This window comes from Pogoniulus pusillus, chromosome 24, assembly GCF_015220805.1.
Source record: "Pogoniulus pusillus isolate bPogPus1 chromosome 24, bPogPus1.pri, whole genome shotgun sequence".
NCBI classification, from domain to species: domain Eukaryota; kingdom Metazoa; phylum Chordata; class Aves; order Piciformes; family Lybiidae; genus Pogoniulus; species Pogoniulus pusillus.
The window spans coordinates 20,168,189-20,191,453 of NC_087287.1; the positions used below are offsets into that span (position 1 = coordinate 20,168,189).

Here is a 23,265-nt window from a genome sequence, read left to right on the forward strand (position 1 = left end):
CTCTCTCTGCCAGCAACTTCCTCCTAACATCCATCCTAGACCTCCCCTGGCACAGACTTGAGACTCTGTCCCCTTCTTCTGTTGCTGGCTGCCTGGCAGCAGAGCCCAACCCCACCTGGCTACAACCTCCCTGCAGGCAGCTGCAGGCAGCAATGAGCTCTGCCCTGAGCCTCCTCTTCTGCAGGCTGCACACCCCCAGCTCCCTCAGCCTCTCCTCACAGGGTTTGTGTTCCAGGCCTCTCACCAGCTTTGTCACCCTTCTCTGAATATGGAGCAGAGGAACCAAGCTCCAGATCCAACTCCCACACCCAAAAATCTAATGTAAGTCCTCTCCCTGAGGATGTATCAGATATTAAACTGGTAAGAACAGATACTACACTTGATCTTAGCAGACCACCAGAAGTGAAGAGCTAGCATTTGTTTTCAGTCCTGAGCCTGTGAGAAGAGGACAGGTGCAGCTTTATAGCTCTGTTGTTACTGAAATCCATTTCCGTGGGGTATCTTGGGGGTTACAGTGACTGATGTCTTTCCATGCCACATCTCTTGATCAATGGAGACAACTACGTTTACAGGGCAACATTTTTCAGCTGTTTGTCAGTGTGTGAAGTGCCACCAAAGCACACAATCTCCCAAGTCCTATGGCTAATAACTCACTGACTTGAGCGTCAGTAGCGCCGGGGATGGGCTGACACCACCATGCCTCTGCATGCTTCCACCTGCAGAGAGAAGAGATGCCCAGAGAGGTGCCACCAGTAAAGAGGTAAACCCTTCTTAGCATTGCTGCTTGGGTGGTTGTGTTTTCAAGTGTATCTGGCTATTAATAAGTTGGTTTAATGCTGACAGTGGTGCTGGCTGGCACAGTGGGAGGAGTAATCTACTTAACATCCCACAGCAGAGCAGCCTTTCAATTCATGTCTCTATCATACACAGAGGCAGCAAAGGATTCCCTGAGGTAGCACAAGCCTAGCATTTAATTTCTAAAGGAGTTTTGTTCCTAACAAAGGAGGATAAACTGCTCAGTCAGTCTACAAGCAGGAGAAAGCACGTCAGGGGAGGAGTGCAAGAGTGAAGATGGGCAGAGAGATTTTTTTTTCCCCTGAGGAACAGGCCCTGGGGGTCTGGGCTGATGCAAAGCTCCACAGGAGCCTGCAGTGTGAGTGCAGCCCAGACACAACCCTGTACTGGGCTGCAGTAAGAGCAGTGTGGGCAGCAGGGCAAGGGAGGGGATTGTGCCCCTTGGCTCTGCTCTCCTCACACCCCACCTGCAGTCCTGGGTGCAGTTCTGGAGCCCCCAGCACAAGCAGCACATGGAAGTGTTGGAGCCAGTCCAGAGGAGGCCACCAAGATGCTGAGAGGGCTGCAGCAGCTCTGCTGTGAGGCCAGGCTGAGAGAGTTGGGGCTGTGCAGCCTGGAGAAGAGAAGGCTTGGAGGAGACCTTGGAGTGGCCTTGCAGGATGTGAAGGGGTCTCCACGAGGGCTGGGGAGGGACTACTGACAAGGTCTGGGAATGACAGGAGAAGGAGGAATGGGTTTGAACTGGCAGAGGGGAGATTGAAACTGGATGTTAGGAAGAAGTTCTCTACAGTGAGTGGTGAGACTCTGGCACAGGTTGAGGGTGGTGAGACACTGCACAGGTTGCCCAGGGAGGCTGTGGAGCACAGAATCACCCAATGGGATCTTTGATCTTTGATCACATTGGGTGATTCTGTGCTCCGCAGCCTCCCTGGAAGTGTTCAGGACCAAGCTGGATGAGGCCTTGAGCAACCTGTTCTGGTGGGAGGTGTCCCTGCCTATTGCAGGGGGTTGGGACTGGACGAGCTTTGAGGTCCTTTCCAAGCTAAACCACTCTGTGATTCTATGATCCCCTTTGCAGCTCTGATATATCACTTTAAATGCTAAGCTGGTGTTTACCTTCTGCTCAGATCTTTCATTATGCTGCCAGCCATTGGCTGGATCAAGTTTTCATGTTTATAGGATTTTTCCTGCCTGTAGCAATGCCTTGTAAGGAGTCTGCCAATTTATAACTATGAAGGAGATGGAAAAGCCAGTGAATATTTTGTGCTATTAAGAACAAAATAGCTGCGGCTACTGCCTCATACGATGCACTTGATACATCTGAATAATCTGAGGGTTTATTGCAGTAGTCTTTGAAATAAAAAGCTACAATTTCCTAAAAAAAAAAAAAAAAAACCAACAAAAAACCCAACAAACCAAAACAAAGTCAACTAAAGCATAAAAATAGTCTAATAATTTAGTCTGAGCCACAGGGAGAAACCAAAGGCTGCTCGGACATAGTGACTCACTGGACGATTGGAAACATCTTTGTGGCTGCAACTGCTTGGACTTCTGATATATCTTTTCCCTCTGTTCCTGCTAATGAGGCTCACTGTAGAGCTTGCTTTAATGAAAAATGAGATTCCCCTTTTTTTCCCAACAAAAAGCAATGTTTGGATGGGTTGGAGAAATGCATCTGTAATGATGGCACTTCTAACGCAGCCAGAGTCTGCCAGACATAAGTTGGTATGAGTGAGAGATGTAACAAGCATAGAATCATATGGAAGGGTGGAAGGGACCTCAAAGCTCATCGAGTTCTGACCCCCCACCATAGGCAGGGACACCTCCTACTAGGAGAGGTCTCCCAAGGCCTCATCCAGCCTGATCCTGAACACCTCCAGGGAGGCTGTGGAGCACAGAATCACCCAATGTGATCAAAGATCAAAGATCCCATTGGGTGATTCTGTGCTCCACAGCCTCCCTGGGCAATTTGTGCCAGTGTCTCACCAACCTCAACCTGTGCCAGTGTCACCCTCACTGCAGAGAACTTCTTCCTAACATCCAGTTTCAATCTCCCCTCTGCCAGTTCAAATCCATTCCTCCTCCTCCTGTCATTACCAGACCTTGTCAGTAGTCCCTCCCCAGCCCTCCTGCAGCCCACTTCAGATACTGCAAGGCCACTCCAAGGTCTCCTCCAAGCCTTCTCTTCTCCAGGCTGCACAGCCCCAACTCTCTCAGCCTGTGCTCAGAGCAGAGCTGCTGCATCCCCCTGAGCATCTTGGTGGCCTCCTCTGGACTGGCTCCAACACTTCCATGTGCTGCTTGTGCTGGGGGCTCCAGAACTGCCCCCAGGACTGCAGGTGGGATCTGAGGAGAGCAGAGCCAAGGGGCACAATCCCCTCCCTTGCCCTGTGCCCACACTGCTCTTGCTGCAGCCCAGCACAGGGTTGTGTCTGGGCTGCACTCACACTGCAGGCTCCTGTGGAGCTTTGCATCAGCCCAGACCCCCAGGGTCTGTTCCTCAGGGCTGCTCTCAGCCATCCCCCACCCAGCCTGGAGCTGTGCTTGGGATTGAACTTCTCTACTTCAGATTTCAACCGTGCAGAGGTGTGGGATCGAAGCACAGCTCCAGTATGCATGAGAGCTGCTGGAACAGCCATGCAGAAGCAGCTGAGCTGTTTCTCTGTTTGTAAATAACCAAGACAGTCACTTGCCTTTCTTTCTTGTTTGTTTGCTTTTTTCTTTACCCCAGGAAATTGGACAATGTTAAAATAAAAGGAGGCTGCTTGAAAGCATGCCAGAGAGCTGTGGGGATTGCCTGTGCCTTTTCAAGGGAGGGATTTGCTCTGTTCTCCAATGTGTAAATATCGTTTGGGGCTTTTGTTTTTGGTTTTTTAACTCTGATGCTTGCTCTCGCCAAGCAAATTGAACCTTACAAACATAATTAGTCGTGAGCTAAACATTTAAGCTTAAATTCTGAGTCTTCATTAAGTCTTAATTTAAACCTTAGGAGGGAAGTGCACAGGGATCTGCTGCTTGCAGAGACAGAAGCAGTTTGTGGCAGGTTTTTAACAGCAGAAGAGGGAAACTACTCAGCTGAGAAAAGTGCAGCAAAGCTGCACTGAAGGTGGTGAGCGCCCAAATGGTTGTGGATAGTGGGACAGGACCCAGACTCAAGTCACCTCTTGAATGAGCAGAGCAGCCTGATTAGGAAATTAGGGTGAAATGGGAGGGCTTGCTGAATGGCAAGGGGCGTCCCTGCTTTGAGGGCTACTCCAGATCAGGATGGGATGTCTGGGGCTTGCTTCCTTGGTTGGGTTTTTTTCTGTTTGTTTGGGTTGGGTTTGGGTTTTTGTGTTTGTTTTCTGTTTTGTTTTGTGTTTGGTTTGTTTTCATAGAATCAAGCAGGTCAGAAGAGAGCTCCAAGCTCAGCCAGCCCAACCTAGCACCCAGCCCTGCCCAACCAACAAGACCATGGCACTAAGTGCCTCATCCAGGCTTTGCTTCAACACCTCCAGCCACGGCCACTCCACCACCTCCCTGGGCAGCCCATTCCAATGCCAATCACTCTCTCTGACAACAACTTCCTCCTAACATCCAGCCTTGACCTCCCCTGGCACAGCTTGAGGCTGTGTCCCCTCATGTTGCTGCTTGCCTGGCAGCAGAGCCCAACCCCACCTGGCTACAGCCTCCCTGCAGGCAGCTGCAGGCAGCAATGAGCTCTGCCCTGAGCCTCCTCTGCTGCAGGCTGCACACCCCCAGCTCCCTCAGCCTCTCCTCACAGGGCTCTGCTCCAGGCCCCTCCCCAGCCTTGCTGCCCTTCTCTCAACACCTTCCAGCACCTCAACATCTCTCTTCAATTCAGGAGCCCACAACTGGACACAGCACTCCAGAGGTGGCCTGAGCAGTGCTGAGCACAGGGGCACAAGAACCTCCCTTGTCCTGCTGCCCACACTGCTCCTGAGCCAGCCCAGGATGCCATTGGCTCTGCTGCCCACCTGGGCACTGCTGCCTCCTCTTCAGCTCCTCTCTGCCAGCACCCCCAGCTCCCTCTCTGCCTGGCTGCTCTCAGCCACTCTGGCCCCAGCCTGTAGTGCTGCTTGGGGTTGTTGTGGCCAAAGTGTAGAACCCTGCACTTGGCCTTGTTCAGTCTCATCCCCTTGGCCTCTGCCCACCCATCCAGCCTGGTTTTGTGCTTTGGTTTTTGCATTTGTTTTGTGTTTGTTTTGTGTTTCCTTTTTTTGGGGGTGTTTGTTTTCTGAGTGCTTTGTTTTGTGATTGTTCTGTGGTTTGTTTTGTTTGTCTTGGGTTATTTTCCAACATGCCATTGTTCTTTTAACCTAAAAAAAACCACAAAGTGGAAATTTCCGAGTTTAGGCCATCTTCAGTCTATCCTTTTCCCTTTTTCCCTGGAAAGAGCAATGTCTCTCTGAGGAACACTCCAGGCATGTTGCACATGGATGGCATGAGGCTCAGAAGGCAGCAGAATGAATCGCTGTGACTGCTGATGCCACAACTGTTCCCCAGCTTGCTGTTGTAGGGTGGTGGGACCATGGTCAGCAGTTGAAGTGGTGCCCTTTTATTTTCCCCATGACCAAGCGTGCAGACAAACAGCAAAAGGAGTGAAGCAGACATATTGCACTGGCTGTTTAAAATGATAGTTAAGAAGAATTACATAGTACCTCCACTTGCTGAGTTTCTCATGTGCATGCTCTTAAGGAAAACAAAGAAAGAAGAAGCAGCGTGAGAAGAGAGCACTCACCTCATGGATGGCTGCATTCCTGGGGTTAAAAAACCCCATATATATATTAAAAATGGGGCAAAAAAGGGAAAATGTGAGTGGAGATTTGCAGGGATGCCTCAGACAAGGCGATGCACTGCACTGCTCCTGGCCTACTGGCGGAAGTTTTGCTCTTGCCTTGGCAGCAGAGCCCTGAAATCCTGCTGGGCTTTGTGCTGTGGCTGCTGGTGGGCCCTGGCCCCAGGGATGCCTGGCATGTGAAAGCACTCACACGTGAGCTGCCTGCCAAGCAGTGCCTGAAGCTCCAGGTACCACCTCAGCAGCAGCCAGCACAGACTTTTGCTTTTGCCACGCTGATCAGAGGATGTCAGGGGCTGGAAGGGACCCAAAGAGATCATTGAGTCCAACCCCCCTGCCAGAGCAGGATCATGCAATCTATCTTAGGTCACAGAGGGTGATGAGGACAAGCAATTTAACTTGCCAAATTTCTAAGCAGCTGGGCTTCAAAGCCTCCTTGGTGCAGTTTGCTCAGCTGTTCCGAGGCTGCACTCGCATCGGCAGCTCCGTGGCTCCTACAGCTCTGTGGCAAATCCAGAATTAACAGAATTAGCACCAGAACAGCTACCTGAAAGGTTCAGACTGGCACAGCTCCTCCTACAGCCTGTGTTCAGCTGCTTGTAAGCAACTGGGAAGTGCTGGGACATGGCAGAGTGCAGGTGAAAAGATGAAGCTGGAAATCATGGTGCCTTCTGGAAGGCAATTTGATAGGGAAGCTTTATTTGGAAGGTATTTGAAGTCAGCAAAGCCATCGTGGTGCTGGAGGGACCTTTCTCCTCTGACACAAGGGGAAATTTCTTGGTGGATTTGCTATAGAAACAAAGAATGATCAGGGAAATGGAACCATCCAGCAAACTATGTGTGCTGATAACGAGGCAGTGTCAGTTGTCTCTACTCTGCACTAAACAGAGCTTCCATGGCCTGCAGAAACGTGAAGAGGCAGGTGAGCTGGAGTCTCTATTATTTACAGATGTGTCCTGTGCTGTGCAAATGAATTTTTCAGAGGAAGACTTTGTCCAAAAAAGAAGGTGTCAGAAGCTGCTACGTAATTGTGACCTAGAGCTTCAGACATGCTTTGGAGAATGGGTTGTGGATGCCCTTTAGCCTCCCTTACAACTTCCCAGATGCAACCCTCCACATAATGAACACAGTGCAGTGTTTGACCCCAGGAGGAGAAACCCCAGACCTATTATTGTGGGTCTATAGCACCAGGCTTGCAAAAGGCTGGGGCATGTGTTGTTAGGGTGTTGGTATGCTTGCATCCTATAGCCTCGGAAGTATGGATCAGAACTGGACTGAACTTTGATCCACCAACTACAAGAAGAATCTCTTCTGGTGTCAAGTGAGAGACCTCTGTGTTGTTTTTACTACTTTCTGCTCAATGCCAGTTGGAAAGCTCTTTTACTTTTCAAAAGAGGGAAGGCATGAACTATGGCAGGAAAACACTGACCTGCAAGGATTTGGCTGAGATGTGAGACCCATCACCAGGATCATGAAGAAGGTATGGGAGAAGTGGGAAATACAGGTGAGTGAGAGAGGTCTAGGCAAGAGAGTGCTGTATTTAGATAGCATATTTGACTCTGGCAGGAGGAAATTAGTTGGTTGGAGGGGTTGGGTGATAGGTTGGACTCCATGATCCTGGAAGTCTCTTCCAACCTGGTTGATTCTGTGATTCTGTGTGTGAAGGGAAAAATACCCCACTTTGCATGTGGACCAGAGTGAAAAATAGACTGCATCTTCTGCTGGGCTGAGAGCCAAAGTGCTTTAAGAAAAGCAGTTGTGAAATGCAAGCCAGGCCTTTGGAAAGGCAGGTTAATGAGAAGATTGATATATACAGAAGGACCACAAAAAACCCCCAACCAACTAAAAAACCCACCAAAAAACCCCACCAAACCCCAACAACCACACACACTCAACACCCCCCAACAACAAACAGCAACATTGTGATGCCTTAATTCAGAGAGGGCCTCATAGAACTGGTTTATGTCCCCTTTAACAGAGACTGTGCTTCTATCTTTTTTGCTGTGAATGAGACAAACACAGCAAAAAAACAAATGTGGTCTAAATTGCTCTCTTCAGATCAGTCCTTAGCTCCAGAAAGCACAGCCCCAAAGCCTGTGTTGTGTTGGCTACCTATTACTTACTGTAGTTCTTCTATGATCTGATTGAGTGGCCTCTTTCAGGTTCTCAGAATACACTTCTTTGTGCTCTGGGGGAAGTTTTGTTACTCCCCAAACAATAATATTGGGGGGGGGAAAGGCATATTAGTGCATTGCACAACCCTACAATGGGTCCACTGTTGATGCGAGAATGACTGGCCCTGATGAATGGCTGAGCTCACATCTCACAGCCTGCTTGGAACTCCATCCACTCTGCTCTGGGGTTATGATATCATCTCTGCAGTCCTGCAAACACAGCTGAACTCCACACTGCTCCCATTGTAGGTCCCACTTCTCTAAATGTGGGGCTGGGGATCTCAGCCAAGCAGCAGAGTATCTTCTCTGGAGGAGGTGGAGATGCCTCTGCACGTCTCTCTTTCTCCCCATGGATGTTCATCACTTATGCACAGAGGCAATGTACTTTCAAAACGCTGCTCATGTGAGTGTGTGCACACAGCTCCTGTGTTTATTAGCCTGCTCCTATAAAATCTTCCACACTTAACTGCCTCAATATCAGTTTAAGGTGGGCTGCTTGGCATTTCCAAGTGTTGCAGCTGTTGGGATGTGAGAAGCCATCATCATCTTGTGCAGCTTTCCTCTTGCACTAGGTTTTGGTTGCTTGCAGTGCCTGAGGAAGGCTGCACTGGTGGGCAAAGGGGTACCTAAGTGAACATACATCTCACGCAGTGTGTTTGTATTAGTTTCAGGGCTGCTTGCAACTCTGCTGAGCCCCTCTGTCCAGAGGGGCTCTATTCCAGCTTCATGTGCTCCAGCACATGTTGCCCGATGCCCAGGGCTTCTCGCTCAGCACAGCTGACAAGGAGCGCCTCTGTCCCCGCAGCTGAGACACGCTTGCTTTGTTAAATGACAGGAGATGCTGCTGTGCAAGGCACAAGTCCTCCCATGCTTTCAGCTAAACAATTTATGACTGTGATGTATGCATCCTCCTCCACAGCAGCAAGCGGGAGGAGCCTGGAGTTGGTTCTGCAAGTGCCAGCTTGGCCAGCTCCGTCCCACTGGACACTGCAAGAAGCGATGCAAATAAAGTGCCACATTGACCTCATGGCTGCCATGTATGATTTGAACCTACTCTGTGTGACACCCTGGGAGGGGCTGCTTGCTCTCCCAGTGCCCGATGAGTTCTACCATGGTGCTTCTGCAGCCTTTCTACCCTTGCACCATCCTGGGTGGAAGCAAACCCAGGAGTTTGGAAGCATGTTTGTGGTGGTGGAACGCAGCTTCTTCAAGAAATCAGATGCTCATTGGTGACTGGAACATAAGCAAAGTTGAGGCAGGAGAGGAGGAAACCATGCCTGATCCCATGGAAACCACAAACCCAGTTTCACACAGGTGGCAGTCCATCAGGCACCCATTTGGTTAGGGTGGCTGTGCAGGCTTGTAAGATGTGCCCTTTTAATGAGCTTGGGTTTAAATCTGGGGGGTGGATCTGAGTTTGCACTAGTCCACAATGGTGAAGGGAAAGCAGTGATGACAAATTATCAGCAGGAGAGCAGGCAAGGCTAAGCAGGCATCAAACCCAGCTCTGTTCACACCTGAGTCCTGCTCTACAGGATGGAACCATACACCCAACCCTATGCCATCACATTCAGCCTCTCTCCCAAAGCCACCAGGATGCTGTGGCATCCTTGCATTGGCAAACAGTCCTATGTGTTTTACCCTACTGAGACAGTCATGGGAACTGCTGCTCTTTCAAGGAAGCAAAAAAAACCCCAGGCTGCTCTAGCTGAAATGAGAATTTTGGAGTTTGACCCCAGGCATCCACATTTAAAGATATTGTCCAATTATTTCTTCATTTGTATGGATTACCATTAGTCATTTATGGCTGCTTCTCAGTTCAGCCTCTCAAATTTTACTTCAGAAAAACAAACAAACAAACAACAAAACAAAACCAACCCAACCCCCAAACGTGATTTCAGAAGCAATTAGCAAAAGCTAGAGCTGCACCATAAAAGAGAAACACCTGAGGGGGAAGAAATGCTTCAGCTTGACAAGGGGCACATGTGCTGTCAGATGTGTGGAAAGGCAGCTGAGGTCCTAATGGAAGGGTGACTGGGGAGAGCTGCTTCGGGCAGGGGAATGCATGCAGCATGGCATTGCTGGGTTCATCGCCAGGCCTGCTCTTTGCTAATGTCTCTGCTAAAGATTCAGAAGCAATGGGAAATGCTGTGTTAATTACATCAGAAAAGGTCACTACATTGGGAAGATCTGAAAGCAGCGGTGAGAGCAAAAGAAAGAGCAGCAAGAGATGAAGCGATGCTGTGGCCGGGAGCAGAGGGCTGGGGGCTATAGCAGCAGGATTTTATTTGCCTCAGGCTCAAGGGGCTTTTCGGTGCTTTTCTCCCGATTAAAGAGCACCAATAGCAATTGTGGATGTGGAGGGGAACCGTGAGAGGGCAGAGCGGAGAGTCTGGTTCAAGGCAGGCACTCATGGGAAGCCTTCCCACTGCCCTTGCCTGTAGCGGCCGGGCAGAGCAAAACTGATGGGCTGAGAGGGGTGGCTGATTTTGAAGTCCTGCTTATCTCCAGACTACACAGCGGGAGTGTCGTCCACCACGTGAGAAAGAAAACTGTAGCGCTGCAGAAGTTAACCCATGGCTCTGCCTGCTCTGCAGCCGAGCTGAAGAAACAGGGACAAACAAGAATCCTAAGCCCAGATCGATTCAGAAATGGCATTTAGTGCTAATCTAGAGAGATCAGGGAGCAAAACCGGGGGAGCGAGCTGCCGTGAGCTGTCCGGGAGGAAACCCTCTGCACACTGGATGCCACTGTTGTTCAACATTAAATCACATGGAGAGAAAAATCCTGTGGCAAGAGAATATTTGGTGCTTAAAGACACCCAGTGCTCCAGCTATCCAAATGCTGCCCCTTTCGGCAGCGCTCTTGCAACTTCTTTAGTCACGAAGTTCAATCATTTTACCACTCATCATCCCAGAGGTAGGCAAAGGTGGCAAAGCCAAGGGTGAAGGACTGTGTCAAGTTCTACTTTTACTAAGTGTGCCTTAAAAAGCCCAGCTGTGAGTTTTATTGCAGGACTTCTCAGGCTGACAGTCTCCATTAACCACTGGGTAACACTGCAGCATCAGAGCAAAGCTGGTGTCGTGGCCTTGTGCTGCTGGAAAGCATCCTTCACCCTGGCCAAGACCTCAGGCTGAGAATATTTTGCATGAAGAGCCATGGGTATTAAGGCAGAGCCCTTGGGCTCGGCACTGCAGTTGGTGTGGTGCACCCTGTCCCTCCATGCTGCAAAGAAACCTACAACTTCTCAGCTGGGTGCCTTTGGAAGCCACGCACTAATACACTTCCATGGGAGGAGAGACCAGACAAGGTTCAAATAAAGAGCTCATGTAATAAATAAACATGAGGTCAGGATGGGAGCAGCCATAATTGCTTTGTATGACAAGATTTGCATAGCAAACATTCGTGATTAATGTGCAGCCAACATTAGGTAAGGAGCCTTCGCTATCATCGCTCCATCTGTACCTTCCAGTCTTGAAGGTAAGGCAGCTCCAGCCAGAGCAATTAGTCACTGTTTACTGAAAGGCAGAGCAAAATTTTTCTAGTTCAATATTTGAGCAAGTTTTGTCCTCCTGTTGGATCTGTTTCTGCGACAGAAAGGCTGTTTTCCCTGAGGGTGGCACGGAGGCGCAGTTAGCCCTGCTGCCAGCCCCATCAGCAAGGGTACGGGACGGCTCCTGGCCTTGCCCAGCTGGGATCATCCAAGTGACATTCTGAAGATCACTAATGAAGCACCTCAAGACCCTGCATGTCTGGGCTCTGCTTCTCCACTGCCTTTGCCACCTCCTGCCACGGTGCTGGCTGGCAGAACTGCCACTTTGCCGCTGCTGATGGACAGAGCTGTTGCCGGGCAGTGACATGCACCACCAAGAGCAATACAACCTCCTCCTTTACAGCCTCTTCTGCAGAGCCCAGCTGATTCTTGCCTGCTAAAACTTCTCTTAGCATAAGTACTTATCTAGAGATGGGGATTAATGTTTTTAAAGATGTGTGCACCTTTGGCTTTGCTAGAAAAGAGGCGGTTTAGTGAGAGGGACTGGGGCTGATCCTCTGAGGCTGTTAATTCCTAGTGGAAAACTGCTCTGCTGCTGCTGCATTCCTCCACTGAATCTGCTTGGGGATGCAGAGGAAAGCCATCGGGGCTGCTGGTAAGAGGGGTGCTCCATGAAGGGTTGCATACACCAGACAGAAACCAGAGAAGCTCCACAAGGGCTGGCTCAGGGAGTGGAGACAGCAGAAACTTATCTCAGGCATTTCAGGGCAGTAACACAAAGAACTGAAGATGCTTCTCCTTTCTTGAATGCTTGTGGAGTTCAGTTAAGCTGTGTCTGAGGCTCTGAGGATGCCAATCAGTGAGAGTGATAAATGGCAGCTGCTGTGATGAGATGAGATTTTTGGTCACTCTCTTGCCGTTAAAAGCCTTGAAGAGATGCCAGCCCGATGGACCTGAGAGGATGTCTGTGTTGGCTTTTCATGCCTGTGTTGGGGTGGGCAATAGTGAATGGGACACTGGCAGCTTGGATGACGTTTGCAGGATCCCCGCACTGCAGCCTTCCCCACCTAGCTGTGTCTAGGAGGTGCCATCAGACTGGCAGAGGCCATCGGGATAGCAGATGCTGTGGTGGGAAATGCTGCCACACCTCTGCACACCATAGCTTTGCAGATGGGGGGAAATGTGAAGTCCACCCACCACACTGAAGAGTGAGCTCCGGGTACACCTCCCTGCCCCACTACCTTCCTTTCCACCTCTGCCACCCCAAAGCATGCCAGTCACCCCACCTGAGTGCCGGCTGCCTGCAGCCCCTAGACGCACTCGCAGTACCCTGGCAACAGAGCGCAGCGCAGGTGCTTTGGCCTTCACACCTGGCAGGGGCAGGCGCGGGGCTGCGAGCACCTGGGTTGTGCTGGGCAGAAGCTCCAGGAGAGGAGCCCCAGCGTGCTTCGTGCTGACGTTTGCCACCCTCCAGCCGCGGCCGGCACTGACCCGGGCCCGGCCCGGCCCACCCCGCGCTTCTCTCAGCTTCATTCTGCCTTTGTCTCTGCATCTGCCTCCACCTTTTTGGGGGGGGGTACGGGGGGTCGCCTCCCGTGGCCTACCTCGGAGGGTTTCCCCGTGTCCCTCCGTGTGTGTGCCCGTCCTGCTTGTGCGCCTGCTGACGCGGGACGGCAGGAGGCGGCAAAACTTCCTATGCTATCCCCGGCGCTCCGCAGGTGCGGAGGGTGCGGGTACGTGTTTCGGTGCGTGTCCGTGGCTGTGTGTGTGCGGGGGGTGGCGGAGGGCGGTCCCGCGCGGCGCCGGCCCCCGCCCGCCGCCCGCCTCCTCGCTCGGTCCCGCCGCTCCTCCTCCCTCCTCCTCCCGCTCCGGCTCCGGCTCCCTCCGTTCCGCGCCGCTCCGCTCCGCGCGTGCTGGCGGCGCAGCGCCCCGCTGCCGGTAGCGTCGGCCGCCCCGTCGGCGCCGCGGTGCGCCCGCGGAGGGGCGGCGCAGGAGGCGGCAGCTCAGCGGCGGCAACTTTTGGGAGCCGGCAGTGGCAGCGCGGAGGCTGCGCGGAGGATGGCGGCGGTGGTGGCGGCGAGGCGGCGGCGCTGAAGGTAGCGGCGACGAGATGCCGGCGGCGGCCGGGGGGCTGCTGTGGTGGAGCTGCTGCGTGTTGGTGGCGGCGGCCGGGGCCCCTCGGGCCGCCGCGGCGGCGCAGGCAGGTGCGTAAGAGCGGCCCGGTTCCGCGGTGAGGGGCGGAGAGGAGGGTCGAGCGTCGCTCTTCCACTAACTGCTGCGGAGCACGGTGGGGCAGCGGGTTCCCCGTGCCCTGCGAGGGGTGCCGGGAGTTTGTTCGGGTCCCGCGGAGAGGCGGCGGCCAGAGGGCGACAAGCCCTTGAGGGATCAGCTTCGCCGCGGATCTTCCGCGCAGCCCACCGCTTCCTGGCAGCGGCACGGCGACACCCTCCTACCTGTTATTATTATTGTTACGGTTGCTCTAAATTCTAGCGTGTTGCGGGCTGGGTGCCTTCCTCCGAGTCCCGTCCACCGCCCCGAAAAGCAGCCGCCCCTTGCCGGCAGCAGCGCCCGGGTGTCCCCGCTCGGGTCGCGGCTGCCCGTTCTCCGCGGCAGTCTGTCCTCTGCCAGACCCCGGCGTGTCCGCCGTGTGTCCGCCGCCGGCGGCTGCGCACGTGCCGCTGCAGCCCCCCGTGGGGCTGCGCCCCCAAACTTGGCCGGGCAAAGGAGGAAGCTTTTCCCCGTACGCGTACAGGTTGTAGCTGGTGAGGTGTGTCCGAGCGCTGCCACACGATCAGGGCTCCGAGTGGATTCGTGCCCGCGGGAGAGCGAGCAGTTGGCTCGGAAGTTAAAAGGCAGCGAACGCTCGTTTTCCTCCGGCAAGCTCTGCCTGACATTTTAACTTTCTGAAGGGAAACTTGCGGCGTAGGCTTCATTTGATTTTCCTTTTGCGTCGGAGCAGCCGATCGGAGCGGAGGTTCTCCGCCGCCGCTGTGCCGAGCTGCGTTTGTGTGGTCGCCCGGGGAGGGCACTGGGATCGCCTCCCGCCGCACCGTGCTTCTCGGCAGCCTGGGCTGTGAATAAAACATTAAAAGGCAATCTCGTCAATCTTTCTAACTGTTGTTTTTTTTCTTTTTCTTCCTTCCCCCCCCTTTTTTTTTTCTTTTTCCCCTCCCCGGTGATGCAAAATTTATGATGTTTGGGCGGTATTGGTGCAACAGCTCCTCATTCTTGCAATTCAGTTTATATTTTGGGGCTTTATGTAACCGAGAGGATGATCATATTCGATGAGAGGTGAAGGAAGCGTGTCCCGGCTTCGCTTGCCTGCTTAGGCTTCGCAGGCAGTTTTGATCTTAGTGCACAGTTTACTTTTTCCTCTGTGTGATTGTTTCCTAATCCTTGGAATCATGAGGGGTGAAATGCTGGGCGGCTGCCGCTGCTTTCCCTTTAGTGGTTTTTTGTGTTCGGTTTGGTTTTGGTTTGTTGGTGGTTTTTTTTACTTTTCCCCTGCAGTTTGAATCCGTAAATCCCAGCTGAAGGAGCAGTGCATTCCTTGTTTCCCAGGCTCTGGTTTGATGTACCTTTTGCCTTCCTCCCTGTTTACACGCAGTCTGTCTCTTCCCCAGACTTGGTACTTTTCTGTCTCAGACTTTCCCCGTTGCCTACCCTGATTTTGGGCAGCAGCCGACCCGGCAGAGCTGCTCCCGTGCTCTCCAGCCCAGCTTCCCCACCGCTAGGACGTGGCTGTTAGGGTGGATGATCCCAAAGATGCTCCCTTGCTGGATTTATACCTCCGTGAAAATAAAAAGTCCAGGGTCACTCGCCTGTCACCTCCGGGGAAGCCTCCTGGACCGGTGCTGCAGAAGAGCCTCTATGCCCTGCACTGTACTAAAACGGAAAATCTGTTGAACTAAAATAACGGCATTGGAATGATACTTTTTGTTTGGACGGGTTTAGATGCTGCTGAGGGCAACAGCAGCTGCTAAGGATTTGCTCTTACTTGCTGAAATAGCAAGGCAGGTGTACAGGTGAGCCCTGGCTGTGAGCTTTCCTGGATTTTGGGGCTTTGGCTGCTGTCTGGATTTTCAGAGGTGATGGTGCCTTCGCTCACCAAGCAAGCTGTTGGCCAAACTTTTGATCCTATGTGTGATGGTTAAGATGCAAATACATGAATACATTTGGTGTTGTTTTTTTAATCTATCTTCATTCTTGGGCATATCATTATATGAGCTGTGCGCTGCAAACGTGAGCCAAACAGCTTGGGCTGTTACCTTGAAGCTGGTGAGTCTTTGTTCTGCTTGGAAATAGCTGGTAAATTAACTCCTTTTTCTGATATATGGGGCTGTTGACTTGTTAAATAATTACAGCCACTTTAACTTAGCACTGTTGGAAATATTCAGCTGCTCTGAAAAATTAATTGTACTACAAATATTATTGAAACTTTTGGGGGGTTGGTTTGTTTGTTTGTTTTTCAGAGAGGAGCATGTACAGGCTTTAAATCCATGGCACTGCTCTTCTGTGGGCCATGTCAGATGGGACATGCCACATGCCGTTGGAGAGATGCAGCTCGCCTCCTTTGCAGCAGTCTCCTTGGCACCTCTCCCGTTTATTCCGCCACGATGTCTATTTGATGGTTAAAATTAGGCTGAGCTCCTAGTGCCTGTGGAAAGGCACGATAAATATTGACTGGGAGTTTCAGCCTGTAGATGCCATAAGATGACTCAGTCCCTACAAAGGGGATGTCCTGTCTCAGCCTTTTTGTTAAAGGGGACTTGGTGATGATAGGGATCCTGCATCCTTCCTGGGAGTTCTGCTCTTCCCGACGCATGCCTGGCTTTAGGTGTGTGGCTTTAGGTCTGTGGGGGTGTCTCTGCATCGTAGCCAGGGCAGGCTAACACTGTCCATGCGTGTCCCCTGAGGGCACTGTGAGCTCGCACTGCTGCAGGGCAGAGCAGAATGGATTTGGCATCCTCAGGGAGCTGGGGGCAGCTTCTGCGCTGTGTCCCCTGCCGTGTGCAGCCACGCTGCCAATAGTGGCAGGGTAAAATGCCCAGGTCACTTAGTTGTGACTACTTCTTTTGAAAGACTGATACCTGCGGGCGTGGATTCTGGCTCCGAGAGCTGCACTTGGAATTAACGTGAAAACAGTAACAATAAGGACCCGAAATGCATGCCTATGAGTAAACCAAATGAGACTTGGCGTCAGCAGCTTACAGGGGGAGAAGCCCTTCTCCTGAACCAGCTCAGTAGAGAAGTGGGATGGGTAGCAGGGTAAGCCGCACTGGTTCCTCTTTGAACGCGGCAGCGAAGGGCCCAGGACCGTGCGGGTGCGGCGAGCCGAGCCCTGAGTGCTGCTTTGCTCTCCTGACCTTAATTTGTAATGCTGGCTCCTTCCGAAACGCCCTCGCTCTTCTAGCGGGGAGTTAGCCACAGTCCCTAGTTCAACTAAAGCTTTTCGTCTAGCTTTCAGGAGATGGCAAGGTGGTGGTTTTGGGGGGGGGGGGGTATTTGTTTTTTTAGCAAAGGGCAGCAGGTTTGCCCACGTGAAGGCGCAGTCTGCCACCAGGAACATGCAGGCGTTCAGAGGTTTGACGGAAAACGATGCCTGAGCCAGTCGGTGCCAGGGCTGGTGAGATGCGGGGCGGGTTTGAGCGTCTGCTGCGGGGTGCGCTGGGGTGCGATGGTGCTACACGGTGTGGCATGCCTGCAGCCTTGCCGTGTGAGCATCTCTAGGTGGCAGCAGCCCCCAGGAGCTCCCAGGCAGCACGGGGCTGGAGATGCGGTTTCACGGCCTCTGGTCCCGCTGCTCAGCACCTCTCTTCTGGGCAGGGGAGCAGCATTTTGCATGCCCAGAGGTTTATATTCTAAAGAAATTGTTAATCTAACCAGTAAGTCAGGACCAGACTGTTGATTTGGTGCTGATGATGATCGAGTTCAAACTAGAAATTCTGTGCTCTTAATGGTGGTGTAACTCTTGTGGCACGTTAGGCAATGAAAAATAACACACTGTCACTCAGCACCAGTAACTTGTACCGGGTGGTCCTTCAGAAATGCAAACACCTCCTCAAAAACAGTGTAGCCCAGTGGTTTCTTTTTAAAAACTAACCCTCTCCCTCCCTCTCCCTCCCTCTCCCTCCCTCTCCCTCCCTCTCCCTCCCTCTCCCTCCCTCTCCCTCCCTCTCCCTCCCTCTCCCTCCCTCTCCCTCCCTCTTTATTTTTCTTTTTCTCTCTCTTTCTTTCATTTTCTTTCTCCTTTTATTTATTTTTCTCTCCTCTCTTTGTCTCTCTCTCTCTGTCTCTCTTTCTTTCTCTCTCTCTTTTTCTCAATTTCTGTCTTTGTCTGTTGGTTGAAATGTGAATTCTGATCCTTTTCCCAAATGCAAGTGTTCTGCACCACAAGGAACCCTGCTCTGATTTCCTTAGGACAGTAAGGTACGTGGTGCTTGGTATGGGGCAATAGGACAGTTCCCTGGAAGCTTCTGAACTTGCTTTGTGTCCTGCCTGCACAGGTGAGGGTTTAACACCATGCAGCCAGACAGTTCTGTTCTTAAGGCTACTGGTAAGTGATGGCAGCGCTGTAGGAAACAGCTAAGACAGGTCTGCCCCTGTGGACTCTGCTGCTCTTAGTGTGCTGAGGCAGCTGGGGCGGGAAAGGAGCAGAGGCTTGTCCTGGGATATAGCAGCAAAGGCAGGAGGAGGTGCCCGTGACTGGGCTGCTTCTCATGTGTCACACGCGTGCTGGCAGCTCCTCGGGGTGCACGACAGGCTCTTGTTTTCACTGACTTAGAGGTTCTCCTTTTGCAAACAAACACAGGCTGCCGGTGGATTTTATGTACGCCCACGCAGCCAAAGCTGAGCTGTCCCATGGGAGTCCTGAAGCCTGCCAGAAAGATTCATCATTTCAGCAACTTCAGTTAATGTTTGTTTAGTGCCTTGCTGCTTTGGCCCGGTGGTTTGAGCTGTGCGGGGTAGCAGCTTCCTTGTGACGAGCTGTGTGTCCACGTGATAAATGGTCTCATTTCTGCGCTGTCCGCTACCTCCGCTGGGCAAAGGGGCACATGCCAAGCCTCCTGAAGACTTTGAACAGCTGCTGCTATATATATCTATATCTGTCTCCTCCTTCTTTTAATTCTCAGCCTGCCAGGGAAACTTGTCCTTCTTCCCACTTTGCATAAAAGGGGGTGCCGAGTCCAGGGCAGATGAGTGTTAGCCTGTGCCTCAGCGGTGACTGAGGGGCTGACACTGGCAGGTGTTTGGACAGCAGGGTCTACAGCCCAGCACATACTGGGCGTGCTGTAAACGTGGAACACTGTAACAACCCCGAGAGTATAAATCTGTCTGAGGAATAGCAATTCATGCTGTAAGAACATCGAGGAGTAGTTTTGTTTCCCGGTGGTAACTGCTTGTTGTTCCCGTGCCTGAAGTGCTCAAAATCTGGCTTCTGACAAAAGAGAAGGTGGGGAAATGGGGGGGGGGGAGAAAGGGAAAGTAAGCCCCAAACTTCTCGTGGGTGCAGTTCTTTCCTGGACTATAAGAAATGATTGGTCATCATGGTAAAAGCCTTTTAGAGATTTCTGAGGTCTTCTCACTCTGTGCTCGGTTCCTCTTCCTCCTGCTGCCCGTGCAGGTGGGCGTGCAGCAGCCCCACAGCTATTTATAACTTCATCTCTCTTAACCTTTTCCTGATCCATCAGCCTTACAGTCACACAATGACATGACTCCTGGTTCTCATCACAAGCTGATGTTGAGCTTGTGGAACTATAGAGCTTACAGAAGACTTGCAGAAAGAGGTATAGGTGGCCACTGGTCTCCAGGACTGGCCCGTAGCAGATGCCAGGGAGGGGTGAACCTCTCCTCCTCAGCAGTCACGGCTGGTTCGCAGCCATGCCAGAGTGACACTTCCACAACCTTGCCTCCAGTGGCATTGACCTGCTCCACTGAACGCAGGGAGTTTGTCTCCCTGCTGGTGTGTGAGGTGCCACCTGCCCACCATAAACCCCAGTGTCACTTCTTTGGAGTGTGCAGCAAGCCATTGGTGCAACCACGGGGGTAAGGAAGATGGGGAAATGGGACCCAGCAGGCCTTGGGGAGGCCACACACCCCGAGGAAGAGGTCAGCCCTTGTTGGCAGAGGATCCAGGAGATGAGCTGCCCCATGGCAGGCAGATCACTGTCTCAGCCTGTGCCTCCAGCATGATGGGCAGGGTGGGATGCTGAGCTGTGGGACGTGGTGCTGTCAGGTTTTAAATTCACGTGGGGAGGCTCCTGTGGCACTGCTGGGCTTTATCCAGCCCTGTGCCTGCAGCTGGTCAGCTGAACGGCATAATAAATGCCTGTTAAGGGTTGTGCTAGCTGACTTCTCTCTTTCTTTCACCCTTACCCTGGGTTGTGTGGCGTTGTGTTTCATGAAGGAAATGGGTTGAGCTAGAGAAAAGTTGAAGAAATAAAGCTTGTACACTCTAGGAAAACAATCCTCTCCTGAACAAAGTTGTGCAGTGAATAGATTGGAAAAACCCAGAGGTCAGTGAAATGGCAAAAGAGTGTTGGCTGTAGCTTCACTGCAAGAGAGCATCACTACACCTGTGTCTGGGGTTGGTGATGATACACTGGGTAAAGAGCTGAAAGCTGTCCCTGTCTTACTGACTCTCACATGGCTTGGCTCCTGCTGCTCCTCCAAGCCTCTTCAAATGCTCCCACATCTGCACCTACATCTCCTGTTTGCCCAGGCAAGTGTCTCCTGTGCCGGTGAGGTACCTGAGCAGTGTTGCTGACCTGCTTGTCTGTTTTACATTTAAACACCCACTTAAATACCTCACTGTGCAGAACTGAGCATGCTGGAAAGAGATTCATGATGCTGTTTCACTCACTTGAACCCCAGCAGGTGCCAAGGACATTTCTCCCGTGGATGTAGGTCCTGTGGGAGCCAGCACTGGTGGGATGAAGCCATTTTGGTGCATGGATGGGAAGAAAAATCATCACACTTAACTCGAGACACATCCTAGTGTTCAGTTTCTGCTAATTGAAATGACGTTGAAATCCTGAACGTTTTAAGCATAAAAGTTTATGTCCCATGGTTGGTGTGCTAATGGAATAGTTCAGTCATCTTTTAAGGTTAGCCTCACAGCCAGATGCAAGGAGAAGCATTTCATAGAATCATAGAATAGTTTAGGTTAGAAGGCACCTCAGAGACCATCCAGTTCCAACCCCTTACCATAAGCAGGGGCACCTCTCACTAGAACAGGTTGCTCAAAGCCTCATCCGACCTGGCCTTGAAAACCTCCAGGCAAGGAGCATCCACAACCTCCCTGGGCAACCTGTGCCAGTGTCTCACCACTCGCTGTAAAGAACTTCTTCCTAACATCCAGTTTCAATCTCCCCTCTGCCAGTTCAAACCCATTCCTCCTCCTCCTGACATTCCCAGACCTTGTCAATAGTCCCTCCCCAGCCCTCCTGCAGCCCCCTTCAGATACTGGAAGGCCACTCCAAGGTCTCCTTAAAGCCTTCTCCTCTTCAGGCTGCACAGCCTCAACTCTCTCAGCCTGGCCTCACAGCAGAGCTGCTGCATCCCCCTGAGCATCTTGGTGGCCTCCTCTGGACTGGCTCCAACACTTCCATGTCCTGCTTGTGCTGGGGCTCCAGAACTGCAGACAGGACTGCAGGTGAGGTCTGAGGAGAGCAGAACAACTTTTGTTCCTACAAGTAGTTTTGCTTTAACCCCTGTTCCAAGGGTGTCTCTATGCTGGCGACTGCTCCTCGGCCGCTCCGTGGCTGCCATCCAGCTGCAAGCTGAAGACTTTGGGTTGTTGGTTTCTTTCTTTCCCTCTGTCTGAAGGGCTATGCGAAGTTGAGCCGTGGCTATTTCTGCTTGTTCCTTTTGGCAGTAAAAATGTATCTATCTAAATTTAAATTGCTGAGGACATGTGGCAGTATTTGGAGTACAGTATTATTTTATTACCTCTTTGAAAGGGTGGAAGAAAAAGGCTCATTTATTTCAGGAGACATTTCTGCAGCACACAAAAATACCAGCGAAGTAGCTAACGTTCTCCAGTTGTTGTTGACTTCAAATTTAGCAACCATTGTCCCTCTCGATATATTTGATGCTCTAAAAATGTACTTGCCATTAAGTAGGAAGCTGAAGTGATTGGTAGGCAGATATCATTCTTTAGTAGCTATTAATAATGCTCAGAGGACGCTCGGATTGGAGCGTGTGGAAAAAACCCATGGAGTGGTGTAGGACGGAGGCCAAAATGATGGAGGCGGCTGAGAATCTCTGCTGCAGCGGTCAGCGCTCAGCGAGCGCACGGCGAGCAGGGGAGCAGAGCAGTCTGCGGCTGTGTTCAGCACATGCAGAGCTCATCTCTGCTATTTCACACCCTCCCAGGACGCGTTGCAGTGTCCCAGCGCCTGCGGACCCGATTCTGCCCGGGGGCTTAGCCCAGACTCAGTGGGAGTCTTGCCCTTCAGAGCCAGTGGAGCTCATGGGAAGAAGAGCATGAATGTCCTGCTCAGAGGGAGCGGAACCTCTCAGGACCAGTGCGAAGCCTTTGCAGCTTTTCTCTCTCTGGCTCTTCCCCGAGACAGAGCAGGGCTGTTGTGTCGGCGCCGATGTGCCTCTGCTCCATGCCAGTTTCTCCCCGCATCTCTCTGTGTTTCTCTTTGTCTCCTGCAGTTTTGAGCTGCTCTGAAAATCTCACATGGTTAGGTCCATTTGTGGAGCCTGTTTAAAGCTTGCACAGCCCTGCAGCCCTGGTGTCACCTGGAGGCTGGGCTTTGTATTTATAGAATCAAGCAGGTTGGAAGAGAGCTCCAAGCTCATCCAGCCCAACCTAGCACCCAGCCCTGCCCAACCAACCAGACCATGGCACTAAGTGCCCCCGCCAGGCTTGGCTTCAACACCTCCAGCCACAGCCACTCCACCACCTCCCTGGGCAGCCCATTCCAATGCCAATCACTCTCTCTGCCAGGAACTTCCTCCTAATACCCAGCCTAGACCTGCCCTGGCACAGCTTCAGACTCTGTCCTCTTCTTCTGTTGCTGGTTGTGTGGGAGCAGAGCCCAACCCCACCTGGCTACAGCCTCCCTTCAGGGAGCTGCAGACAGCAATGAGCTCTGCCCTGAGCCTCCTCTGCTGCAGGCTGCACACCCCCAGCTCCCTCAGCCTCTCCTCACAGGGCTGTGCTCCAGGCCCCTCACCAGCTTTTTCATTCTTCTCTGGACACGTATTGGGAAGATCATAGGATTAAAATGTCATATTCTTGGGTCTCTGTAGAGTGGTGATAACTTTTGCAGTGTTTGCACTGCCCTTGTGTTGCACAGGGCGCTGAAGTCGCAGTGCTGTGAGGCCTCTCCATGTGAGGGTGTAACGAGCAGCTGCTGCATCCCTACTGTGATGTCTGTAGCATCTCTCAGGTTGGAGGGCAGCAACACTTCACATTTTCTGTGGCTCACTCCAGTTTCTCAGAAAGGAAACAAAATCAGATCCGTGCTGAGCGTCTCTAGCTGCTGAAGGGTTTAGGTGTGCAGCTTAAGCCTTTAATAAAACAGCTTCCTAAGTAGTCTTTGTTAGTGTTTATTATATTAAATAAGGAGTGAGAAGAGAAGGAGAAGTGCTCCTTTATTTTTTGTTTTGTTTTCCCTTTTTGGGAAGATTTACAGAGAGATCCACATTGTGCTGTTTGCCATTAATTTTATTCCAAGATCTTGGAGTCACAAGAATCTCACTCCTGCAGGAAGAATAAAAAGCATCTTTAGCTGCTCTGTGTGCAGAGAAAAGTTAAACCCCCAGCTGCTTAAGAAACATAAGGGAAAACTCCCAAGAACTGTGTTATTTTAAGCCATGGATTTTAACTAATTGGTAAGATTTTACTCAGGGGTCATGGTTTTGCCAAGTCTGGCAGGATTTTACTCAGGGTCATGGTTTTGCCAAGTCTGGCACATGTGGTGGTGACTTTGGAGTTGGAAACCTTGGTTTATTGAGGCTCTCAACAGGTTTAGTCCCACTGCTGCCAT

The 23,265-nt window shown here is 51.7% G+C and overlaps 1 protein-coding gene and 1 non-coding gene across 7 annotated transcripts in view; one reads left to right on the forward strand and one right to left on the reverse strand.

Moving 5' to 3' along the window:
• Positions 1–222: 222 nt before the first annotated feature.
• On the reverse strand, positions 223–407 carry LOC135186388 (U2 spliceosomal RNA). Its single transcript, XR_010306833.1, has one exon. It is a non-coding gene; the product is annotated as a U2 spliceosomal RNA (small nuclear RNA).
• A 12,797-nt stretch (positions 408–13,204) lies between these two features.
• ERBB4 (erb-b2 receptor tyrosine kinase 4) overlaps positions 13,205–23,265 on the forward strand; it is a 915,544-nt gene continuing 905,483 nt past the window's right edge. For all 6 annotated transcript variants that reach the window (XM_064163916.1, XM_064163918.1, XM_064163919.1 and 3 more), the window contains exon 1: positions 13,205–13,464. In XM_064163916.1, coding sequence (XP_064019986.1) covers positions 13,371–13,464 — 94 coding nt within the window. In that variant the 5' untranslated portion in view covers positions 13,205–13,370. The remainder of the gene's footprint in view (positions 13,465–23,265) is intronic.